The 12,437-nt window shown below is 34.8% G+C and overlaps 1 protein-coding gene across 1 annotated transcript in view; it reads left to right on the top strand.

Moving 5' to 3' along the window:
• The window catches only part of TMEM131 (transmembrane protein 131), a 93,446-nt gene that overhangs the window by 60,758 nt on the left and 20,251 nt on the right, over nucleotides 1-12,437 (top strand). Inside the window, exons 20-28 of the mRNA XM_081946768.1 lie at nucleotides 1,321-1,473; nucleotides 1,959-2,034; nucleotides 2,128-2,245; nucleotides 3,221-3,359; nucleotides 3,447-3,556; nucleotides 4,021-4,087; nucleotides 4,634-4,785; nucleotides 11,317-11,459; nucleotides 11,687-11,873. Coding sequence (XP_081802894.1) covers nucleotides 1,321-1,473; nucleotides 1,959-2,034; nucleotides 2,128-2,245; nucleotides 3,221-3,359; nucleotides 3,447-3,556; nucleotides 4,021-4,087; nucleotides 4,634-4,785; nucleotides 11,317-11,459; nucleotides 11,687-11,873 — 1,145 coding nt within the window. The remainder of the gene's footprint in view (nucleotides 1-1,320; nucleotides 1,474-1,958; nucleotides 2,035-2,127; nucleotides 2,246-3,220; nucleotides 3,360-3,446; nucleotides 3,557-4,020; nucleotides 4,088-4,633; nucleotides 4,786-11,316; nucleotides 11,460-11,686; nucleotides 11,874-12,437) is intronic.

Raw genomic sequence — 12,437 nt, 5'->3', positions numbered from 1 at the left:
CTCTCTCTCTCTATCCCTTTACCTACCTACCTATCTAACTACTCACTCTCTCTCTCTCTCTCTCTCTCTCTCTCTCTCTCTCTCTCTCTCTCTCTCTCTCTCTCTCTCTCTACCTACCTACTGTATTTATCTTTCTCTATTTCTCTCTCTCTCTCTATCCCTTTACCTACCTACCTATCTAACTACTCTCTCTCTCTCTCTCTCTCTCTCTCTCTCTCTCTCTCTCTCTCTCTCTCTCTCTCTCTCTCTCCCTACCTACCTACTGTATTTCTCTCTCTTTCTCTCCTTCTCTCTCCCTCTATCTACCTACCTACTTTTTTTAAAATTTGCCTCTTTAAAACCTTGGTGCATCTTATACTCCAGTGCGTCTTATACTCTGAAAAATACGGTACCTTATTTAACTTCTTGCACATCTCCATGTCTTTGCTGGAAGATTTCTGAGCTTGAACCCAGAACATATTTGAAGAGATATACAGAAAAGACATATCAATTTGGTCCACAAATGATGGCTTAGTTTTAGCATAGAGGCACTCTGAAAGTTCACTCACTTTATACAGTATAGCAACAAAGTATATACCTTAGCCTAGATGAATATCTTATATAAAACAGACAACAAGTCAGAACATTATGACTAAAGCCTCAATTGTATGTCATTCTTTTTATCCAATTTACTTGTTATCTTTTGGTTTATTGACCAAAAGATCAAAAGAAATATTGTGGTCATATAATTATGTTGTATATACCTTTTATGGCTTTCTGATGAGCCTGTGACCTTCTTGTTGGTGAGCTGCAACTTTCTATTGTCTCTGTATGGCCAGTTCCGAAGGATTCCTTATATAAATATCTAAACAAATAATTGGTTTCTGTTTTCACAAGCATTTCCGTAAACAATTATGATTTTGCAACCCTAATTTCTTCATGTGGTTTTATGTTAATGAGTGTTAGGTTGAGTGCATTACAATAAATCAGGGTAATTAGAATACCTTAGCTGTAATATTGAAAGATTTTCTGAGTGTTTATCTACTTTTACAGTTCATTATCCTCTGACTAAACAGTTCAATCCTAAACACTTTAATAAATTGGCAGATTTTGAAACACTTGCGTGAAAAAATTTCTTAACTTGTGATCATTTAAACTATGTAGAAAATCATTCAACTGGTGTGGCTTAAAATAGCCTAAATGATAATTATAGAGAATGTTCTAATAGTGGTCTCTGAACACTTCAAACAATTTAAATGTTTTGTCTGCTTCAATAAATGTGTCAGAATGTGATCACTATGGGCACAAAAGCATTAAAAGGAAAAATATTTCTTCTTCTAGGGCAAGGCAGTTCATCAGAGTTTGAGTCTTATGAATTATTTCTCGCAGAAGGTAAAAATACAGCAGATCCGATCATTATCAGAAGATGTTCGGTTTTATTACAAGAGAATACGAAGTAACAAGGAAGATCTAGAACCAGGGAAAAAATCAAAGGTTTGAACATTTGAATATGATTCATATGAACAGAGTTATCTGTGGAATTGTCATCATTTATCAAGTCTGCTATAGGCATAAAGGGAGATGGGGAAAGGGAAGGGGTTTTTTTTTTGTTTTTGTTTTTCGTTCCTTTAGTTTTCGGTCTTTATGGGAGTTTTTTTGTCTCTTTTTACTGGAATCAGTAAGAAGGAAATTATTGCATTGGTTGACGTAGTTTGTATGTATTTATTGAGGCTCATGTAGAAATGGCTTCTGTAGATCACAAACTATCTCACACATCTTTGAAATCCCCTATTCCATATATAAAAGCACTAACAGGATTTTGAGATTCTCAGGTATACAAATGGGAAGTATTTCTCAGTTTTACTTTATAGTTTCAAGTATATTTCTGCCGGTATTGGGAGTACACTAAAATATGTTATATTTGCTGTCCCAAGATATATTGTTATTCAGGTTGTTTCCATCTTGCTTATATTTTTCAGATAGCTAATATTTATTTTGATCCTGGTTTACAGTGTGGAAACCACTGTTATGTAGGTTTGCCTTTTCTGAGTAAATGTAAGTAATTATTTCTATAATTAACTATTAAAAGTGCTATTATTGAAGGCATTTTGGATTAAATCATTTATTGGTGGTTGTTTTTTTCTCTAGCTGAATCAAAAGTACAGCACAGTGTGTCAATGCAAGAAGATGCATGGGATTTAGATTGGGAGTTGCATGATAATTTATTCAGAGAATGGATTGGAATAAGAGATTATTCAAACGATCAGTGAGTTTATTTTAAAATACAGTTACATTTGAGTTAACTCTGATTTTTTAACATCATTTTATTTGCTTGTTAAGATGTTGTAAATTATATGTATTAAGCAAATAAGAAGCATAAAAGAAATTATTTTTTAATGAAATAGCAACAATCAGTTTAGAAACTAGAAACTTAAGAAACGATTCAACAAATATTCTGGAGAATTTATTATAGATTAAAACGGTAACAAGTGTTTTTCCTTAGTTATACTAGGCATGCCCACAGAGGTGGTCAGCAAGTCAAGATAGAGATAAGTGAGCAACAATGCTTCAACTTTATAAATGAGTGCTTAATGCAAAAAATAGGTGGGGTTTTGATTGTACATTCACACTTGCTGTCTTGATCTTTTTGACACACAGAAATGTGCACATGCACAAAGATTATATTGTAAAGAATTCTGCTTTTATCAGTCTTTTAAATGGTTCAAAGAATCAGAGTATGTGTTTGTGAGATAGTTGATTTTAGCATCTTGTGAATGCTTCTATTTAGTCATATTGTGGTTCATAAATTCTTTGATTCCGTACTGTAGAAGCATGTGCCACTAATAGTGACCTTTACTAATAATGGTTCCATTCATTAAATGTGTGAGCTATGCACCGTAGCCGTTTTAAACAAATCTTCCAATTTCCATATTTATTTATTTTCATTTATTTTTCATATTTTTGAACTCCCATCTCCCTCAGAGACGGACATATGCCAATTATATATAGAATAGTTTCATTATTTTACTATGCAAAATGTTTTATGTCTTTCTCAGTATTATGTTCCTTTGTGTCATTATATCTCTATAACTAGAGTTGATAATATACTGTATTTTAATGAAATATAATTCTTTTTAAAATCAAAATGTAATGCAGAATTGTGAAATTATGGTTTTTATATTATGTGAATTCCATGACCTACTGTTACTTTTTTGTTTGTTTAACTTTTTTTAATATCTAGGCTGAGTGCTGTATTTGAAGTGGACACAGATCTTCAAAAGGCTGTGACATCCACAATCACAGCAAAATTGGCCTGGCCCTCTTTACTTGGCTCACAGCACCAGTTGGATTTCTCACTTACCAATACAAATGGTTCTTCTGTAAGTCTTGGCATTGTTAATAGAGTAAAGCTTAATATTTTTTATCCCTTTTATACAATAAATCTGAATTTAAATTTGTTCCATTAGGAAGAAGAAATTGTTCTAGAAAATCCTGCGGATGTTCCCGTTTTTGCTCAGCTTCTTCCCATAGCGCTGTACTGTAATCCATCAGTCTTTGTAGATAAGCTACTTGACAGGTAACGTTTGATATTAACAGGGTTGATAAGAAGATTAACTCTATGTTCCATTGCCTTGATGCCATTTATATTTTAATTATAAGTTCCTTGTGTGTTTTTCTGTCTGCTTAATGCATAACCACATTTGAAAAAAGGATTCCCCCCCCCAATCATATGATTGGGGTGTCCTTAGTGATGGTCACTGGTTTCAAAATAAGAGGGGTGACCATGGGATCAAAGCTCTGCTTCTGCTTGATATGCATTGTATATGCATAAAAAGGGATGAATCTTTGATTGTTTAGCTGCACCTGCAACTTTGAAACAAGTTCTTTAAGGAAAAATATTTCATAGTTTTACTATGGAGTGTAATTAACCTAGAATATTATTCAAATATATTTTTAATATATCTTTTCAAAGGTATTTCCTCAAATAAATTTTATTTTTCTAAATGCATAAAAGTGGCTAATAAAATATGTTTCTTTTAGATTTAATTTAAGTAAAACAGGAGACATCAATTTGAAGACATTAGAATTTCAAGTTTCTAGAAATTGTGTAAGTAACCCTCACTTCTTGATTTTCTTCAGATGTCAATCTTGGTATAATATAGTAATTACAAATAAGAACTATATATTTAGAATTCCTGGTTCAAATTGTATTTCCACTATGCACTTAATGAATATCCCAAAGCAGAATGAACAGCCCTTGGACCATGGGCCCATTCCTCTCCCCGCTGTAGTAAGTTGCCCAAAAATGTTAAGTTAAAGTTTACTTCACAAAATAAGAACAAAACAAAATTTCCATTCTGCTAAATCACTATATTGATGCCATGTTCTATACATCTCTCAGAAACCAAAGAGATATTTTTAAATGTAGCTCTGATACCAAAATTAGTCTTGCTACTGAAAGAAGTCAGTGACAAACCAAAATATTGAATTCTATCTGAATATGCACATCTGCAAATTGTGCTTTGGTCATTAGGACTCTCATGTATTTACTAAATATATGGATTTGTTTTTTATATACTGAAAGTTAAGATTTCTAATATATGTTGCATTTTATACAATTCTACAACTTCTGAATTTTGTTCTCTTTTCAAAGGGTCAGACATTGCAGAGCTCCACAGGATTTATAGAAGGGTTGTCTCGGCAGTCAGTTTTAAATGTAATTTTAAAACCTGGTGAGAGAAAATCTATTAAAGTAAAATTCACTCCAATCCTTAATAAAACTGTTTCATCCCTAATAATTATCAGGTATAGTATGCTTTCTGAATATAATTAACACAAATATTACTTCTGAATTTTGACTATACTTTTTACAGGTTGATTAGTCAACATGACTTGCAATTATTTTGTAGCTGTATAAGAAATTAGGTGAAATGTTTTGTTACAAGTATTGTATGTATACCTGATCCAACTTATAGAACTACTTCTCCTAAAACAACAAATAATCTATCTTTAATGTACATATTGCTATATATATTCGTGTCATCAAATCAACTACAATATTCTTTTTCATAAATATTTTGCATTAGAGGAAAGATAATTAACTAAGATTGTATTTTATTTATGTATTGATTATCATGTAGAAAACATATTTGCATGAAGAGAGATAGCTGCATTTTATCAAACATTTGACCCCATGATAAGCAATCCCCTGCCTGTTTTGGGCCTGGAAAGTCTTCTGCACCAACCTAGAAGCTAAAAATGGGCGAAGGGGGGTGCATGTGCAGGAGGGGGCACTTGCATTGCATTTTGGGGATGCCTGTGCGCTTTGGGCACTCGGCACCAAAAAGGTTAGCCATCACTATCGTAGGGTTGTAATGATAGCCAGGACTGCCAGGATTGCCATCAAAAGCAATGTGATCTCATAATGATGCACTTTATGACCACATCGCTTAGTGATGGAAATTGTAGGCACAATTGCCATCGTAAACTAATAATTTGGGAGAGAATCCTAGTGGACAATCACTGAAACATGAGCCAGCAGTGTGCAGCAGCAACCAAAAAAGCTAATACAGTCCTTGGTTTTATAAACAGAGGCATAGAATCAAAAGCACATGAAGTGTTACTACCGTTTTGTAAATCCATAGTAAGATACACCTGGAATATTGCATCCAGTTTTGGTTACCACATTATAAAAAAAGATGTTGAGACTTTTGAAATTTGCAAAGAAGAGCAACTAAGATTTATTAAAGGCCTGGATACAAAAACATATGAAGAACGGTTGCAGGAATTGGTATAGCTATTCTAGAGAAAAGAAGGACGGGGGGGGGGGTGACAGTATTGCAGTATTGGAGGGGCTGCCACAAAGAAGGAGTCAACTTACTTTTTTTTTTTAATTAAAGAGTTTTAATAAATTTTACAAATGTATCCCCTCCCCTCCCTCCACCCCGATCCCACCCCCCTCCAACCCTCCCTCCCCCCAACCTCCCAGAGCAAAATACAGGGTATAAACATTTAACAATCATACGCTAACATAAGCTAACTAACTTTAACTTTAACATCTTCCTCCTCTTGTACTTTAACTCTACTTTTGTTAAACTATCTTTAGATAAATTATATCAATCCTTGTTCTTTCACTCATAAGCTAATTGGAATTTCTTAGTCCGATATTTATTTTGAATATATTCAATCCATCTTCTCCATTCCAACTTGTATTTCTCATCTGAATGGTCCTTGAGATATGCTGAGATTTTGGCCATCTCTGCTAAATTTACTACTTTTAACGTCCATTCTTGAATAGTAGGCAACTCTTCCTTCTTCCAGTACTGCGCCACCAGCAATCTTGCTTCTGTTGTTAAATTCAGAATCAAATTAGTGTCTATAATTGTACGTCAGTAATTATCCCTAACAAGAACAGCTGGGGAGTGAACTTTATCCTCTTTTTAAGAATATTTTGAATAATCCACCATATTTTTATCAAAAATGCTTTAACTTGTTTGCAAGTCCACCATATATGGTAATACGTAGCGTCAGCACAGTCACATCTCCAACATTTAGGTTGTAAATTCGGATACATACAAGCTAACTTTTTAGGATCTAAATGCCATCTATAAAACATCTTATAGAAATTCTCTCTCAAGTTTTGAGCTTGCGTAAATTTTACATTTCTTGCCCAAATCTTTTCCCATGTTTCCATCATTATTGGTTCTTTAAAGTTTTGTGCCCATTTTATCATACAATCTTTAACTAACTCTGTTTCAGAATCTATTTCTATCAGTACATTATACAACCTTTTTATATGCATTTGACCCTGGTCCCTAATTTGTTTTACCAAATTATCCTCATTTTGCATGATACCAATTTTTTGATCTTTTTTCCATCTAGCCTGTAACTGTCCATACTGAAACCAGGTTTGAATTACCCTTTCCTCTCTTAGTACATTCAAAGGCTTTAGCTGTAATACACCTCTTTCTATGTTAAGAAGCTCTCTATATGTAATTACGGTACATCCTGTTTTTGTTCTATACTTACATTCTCTACTGCGTGTCTGGGCACTACCCACATAGGTATCTTATCATTTAACTTATATTGATATTTTTTCCAGACACGCAGTAGAGCATTCCTTAAAATATGGCTTTTAAAAATCTTGTCCACCTTCTTATCATATATTAAGTAAGCATGCCAACCGTATACCAAATCATATCCCTCAATATTCAGTATTCTATCCTCTGTTAAATTAATTCAATCGCTAATTGTTGATAAAACTACTGCTTCATAGTATAATTTTAAGTTGGGCATTTTCAAACCTCCCCTTTCACATATATCTTGCATTATTTTAAGTTTTATTCTCGGTTTCTTCCCTGCCTAAACAAAATTATTAATACCTTTCTGCCATTCTTCCAAATTTGCATCTTTTTTGAGTATTGGTATCATTTGAAAAAGAAATAGAAAATTGGGCAAAACGTTCATTTTTACTGCTGCTATCCTTCCCAACAAAGACAATTGTAGTTTTTTCCATTTAGTCATCTCTGTCTGTATTTTATGCCATAATGGTTCATAATTATATAATTTCCCATTTGAGGTTGTAATATGAACTCCTAAATATTTAACCTTTTTTACTATCTCACATCCTGTTACTCTTTCTAATTCTTCTTTTTGATTTATGGTCATATTTTTAACTATCATCTTTGTTTTCCCTAGATTTATTTTAAACCCAGATACTTGACCATATTGATTAATTATATTCATTAAACCTATAGCTGATTTCCCCGGTTGGGTTAAAGTTACAACCAAGTTGTCCGCAAATGCTCATACTCTATATTCATAATGCCTAATTTTAATTCCTTGTAGATCATCTGACCCACATATTCTGTTCAACAATAACTCCAAGGTTAAGATAAATAATAATGGAGACAGGGGACACCCCTGTCTTGTTCCTTTTTCAATTTTAAAGGATTCTGTTAAGCTACCATTAACTATAATTTGTGCTGTCTGTTTCTGGTATATTGCCTTGATAGATTGTGTGAAATACTCTCCAAGCTGCATCTTTTGTATTATTTTCATTAGAAATTGCCAATTCACTCAATCAAATGCTTTCTCCGCATCTTAAGAATATAAGCACTGCGAGGACTTGGTTATTCTTCCCCAAATATTCCAATATATTAACAATTTGTCTTACATTACTTTTCATTTATCTCCCCTGTATAAAACCAGATTGATCATTGTGAATCGTTTGTTGTATAACTGACATCAGCCTATTTGCTAATATTTTAGCAAAAATTTTATAATCTGTATTAAGTAATGATATAGGCCTGTAGTTTTTTGGCTGAGTGTGATCCTGATCTTCTTTCGGAATCAGGGAAATAAAGGCTGTTCTCCAAGATGGTGGTACCTTTCCTTCCAATTGAATTTTATTAAATAATTCCTTAAGAGGTTCTACCATTTCTAATTGTAACTTTTTGTAATAAACCGCTGTCAATCCATCTGTACCAGGGGCCTTGCCAATTTTTAACTGCTTAATAGCCAGAAGAGTTTCCTCCGTGGTTACCAGTTGATTCAGTGTTTCCCTTTGCTCATCTGTAACTATAGGGATTTTCCCTTTCTCCAAATATCTATCTATATCTAAACCTTGTATTTTATCACCAGCATACAGTCTAGTATAGAATTTTGCTCGTGTTTGAGTATTTTGCAGAAGTCTCTTCTTGTCCTTCATGGTGTCCAATACTCCGTTCCAATCACCCAGTAATATACACGATCTATAATCCCATTGTATTAATTTGGTATGAAGCAACTTGTAAAAAATTTCTTGTTGTTGATTGGGGGCATATACTCCTGTTAAAAGTATTTTCTTTCCTTCTATTAATAGTTCAATTGCAATATATCTTCCTTGAGGATCTGCTTCAATTAATTCAGCCTTTAAATCTTTTCTTAAGTATATAACTATACCATTTTTCTTCTCCGGAGCAGATGCCACAAAATGTAGTCCCAATCTTGCATTCATCAGATATTTCTGATCCTGTGTTCTAATATGTGTTTCTTGCAGACAAATCACATCATTTTTAAATTGTTTCAGATAGTGGAATATTTTTTTTCCTTTTTTGTGGTGAGTTTAAACCATTAATGTTCCAGGTTAGAAATTTAATTGTCATCTTCAGCCCCCTGAAGCTTTTTAAGAGCCACCTGGAAATCCTGCTGGAGTTTCTTCTTCGGTCTGACTCCCCCCAGAACTTCTGTATTTATGCTTATAGTTTCTTAGATTGTTGTCTGGGCTTGTTGCATCTTTAATTCTTGCTCTTTACGTTTGGTAACCGCTCGGGTTTGTCTTTGTTCCATGATTTCTTCTGTCTCAAGTAAGTCCAGGGTTTGAGCAGCACCCGCTTGTGCCTGGATATCTTCCTGTTTTATCTTCCCCTGCTTCTTTTCTTCCTCTAGATCCTGGAGATGGAGGGTGTCCAGCCTTTAATACATTGCTGTAAAAATCTCTTGCTTTCTAGACTGAGCTAAGACGATATCTTTCTCCTAAGTAATTCACCACCAATCCTTCTGGAACCTCCCATCTGTACTGTATCTGGCGAGTTCTGAGTTCATCCACTAGGAATGCATAATCCTTTCTAGATCTTAACATTTTAGGGGGAATTTCCTTTAATACTGTCACCTCTTGACCTGCGACATGCAATTTGTTTTTAAACATCGCTTGTAGTATCCCATTTCTTATTTTCCTGGTAATAAAATAGATTACAATATCTCTTGGTAGTTGTCTCCGTCTGGCAATTCATGAATTTACGCGGTAAATTTTGTCCATCTGCCAGTCATATTCGGTCTTGGATTCACCAATTAATTGGACAAAAGCTTCCGCAAAAATCTCTTTCAAATTTTCTTGGTTACTTTCTTTCAAGCCTCTTATTCTCAAAGCAAACTCCATAGCTCTATATTGTGTCATTGTGACTTCTGCCTCTGACTTATCAATCTTGCTTTGAATGTCTACAACTTTGTTCTCCAAATTCACATTGAACTGATTGATTTCTTCCACTCTATCCTCCAGTGATGTTACGTAACCAAGCAAACCCTTAAATGCATCCACTATATCTTCCCTTATTTGCTGGTTGCGAGTTTGGATTAAGTCCTTAATTTCAGACATTTCGTTAGACACATCTTTAAGGGCTTTAGTAATTTTGCCTTCCAGAGCAGAAGCTTTTTCCTTTAAGGCATTTTGAAGGTTACTTTGGAGGGCTTCAAGTGTTAATGTTTCTGCTGGGGGTAATAAAGATTGCAATTTTTGTGTCTGGGCTGGAGAGCTTCCAGCACTCTTAGAGGCAGTTAATTTAGTTTGCTCTGAAGCCATTTCCAAATACTCAAATCAAACTTTTCAGCGGCCAAATTGCTTATCCAAAAAGTCCACCGAACCCCCCAGATTTGTTAATTTTTATAGCTTGTTAGCAAACCAACGCTGTTTTGTTTAATCTCGAGCTCTTGATTCTTTTTACAACTTTAGCAAGCACTTAACAGATACTTTGCTTCTTAAGTATCACTTTCACCATGCCCTTTGATGTTCAGGCGCCATCTTCCCTTTTATCCCCCTTAATCTTCACAGAAGGAAGTTATAGTAAATCTGAGTTAAGTTTTGTACTTGCGATTATAATCACTCCTGTTTTCGCTCCGCCTGCTTCTTATTCAAATGTAGATTAATACATTGATAGCAGGAGTGGTGTTTTGTTCTGCCGATGCAGAGACGCCCCTGGAGCGGAGCACTATCGGGCTGCAGGGGGGCTCTTGCCTTTCAACCCCCAGAATTACTCCTGTGGGTCTAAGGGAGCTCTACCCTTACACTGTTGCTCACCTCCCCCTCTTTTCCCGAGGGGAGAGTTTTCAAACTGTCAGACAGCTGGTTTATGCTGTTCTAGCAGCTTAACGCAATCTCGGGGCTGGGGTTCCCAAAGGAACGTCTATCAGCACCTATGTTGCCACCGGAAGTCCCAGGTGAACTTATTTTCCAAAGCACTAGAAGGCAAGACAAGAAACAATGGATGGAAACTAATCAAGGAGAGAAGCAACCTGGAATTAAAGAGAAACTTCCTAACAGTGAGAACAATTAACTAGTGGGACAGCTTGCAGTCAGAAGTTGTAGGTTCTTCATCACTGGAGGTTTTTTAGAAGAGACTGGACAGCCACCTGTCTGAAATGGTATAGGTCTCCTGCTTGAGCAGGGAGTTGGACTAGAAGACCTCCAAGGTCCCTACCAGCTCTATTCTGATTGAAATTGAAATTGTGGAATAGCTTCAAAATAGTTAAACATTGTTACGTGGTTAATTTTATAATGATTCTATTGCTTTTGTTTTATAGAAATAATTTAACAGTAATAGATGTTATAATGGTTAAAGGACAAGGAACAACAGAAAGCATGAAGATTGCAGGAAAAGCACCCGGAGTAGCCAGTTCATTGAGATTCAAAATCACTGAAGCATTACTAAAAGATTGTACAGAAAGTGAGTATTTTAATCACTAGAGTTAAAACAGTTAATTCCATGAAAAAGTGCTCAAGAAAGATAGTAAATATAGTATTACTTTTTTTTTCTTTAAAAAAAAAAGACTAAATGAAACAAGGGCCAATGATGGTTTTATTAAAAATAAAGAAAACAGATATAGACTAATATCTTTTTTAATAAATAACTTATGGATTATAATATTAAATGTTTTGTTCTCTTTGTTACAGAAACAAAGTTGAAGGAGCCAAATTTTACTCTGAAAAGAACATTCAAAGTGGAAAATACAGGACAGCTTCAGCTTAACATAAAATCCATGGAAATCAGTGGATATTTATGTGAAGGATATGGATTTAAAATAGTTAATTGCCAAGAATTTGCACTAAGTGCCAATGCCTCTAAAGACATTGTCATATTGTAAGTGTCCTTGTGCTAAATACTGGCATCAATTTCAATTTACAGGATAATCCTAATTTATGTATTCTTTGTATTGTGTATAAACAAACTCTTTAACAGGAATTTACAAATCCAGAAATACATTTTGCATCAGACCTGAAATGAACTGTTGTATACCAGGTGTTCTGCCACATCATTTTAGATTGGCTGCCCTTCAACAGAAACAAAACCTGCAATGTTTCACCCAGGGGATGTAGGGCAAAGCTAGTGGCCATCACTAATTTCTTCCCTCTTTTTTTGCATGGCCTGTCCCCACATCTCCCCAGTTTTTCCTTCTAACTCCCACAAACCCACCTAGCATCCCAACAGACTGGCCTGTCCATCCCTCTGAATTCTACATCATTGTTGCCTTCCCTCAGTCTCTCCCAGGCTTTTTGTTCACAGCTGCTGCCAGTGCACTAGCCTATGTGCCCTTAAACCTTTGCTACTAATGTTCATTAATGTAGTTGCCAAGGAAATTCCTTGCGTTTTTCCCCCAACCTTCCCTCATCCCTCTAATCCTTTCTGCCCAGATTGAACTCCATT

The sequence above is a fragment of the Natrix helvetica genome (assembly GCF_964273705.1).
Source record: "Natrix helvetica genome assembly, chromosome: 3".
In the NCBI taxonomy this organism is placed as follows: domain Eukaryota; kingdom Metazoa; phylum Chordata; class Lepidosauria; order Squamata; family Natricidae; genus Natrix; species Natrix helvetica.
This window is presented reverse-complemented; position numbering and strand designations above follow the sequence as displayed.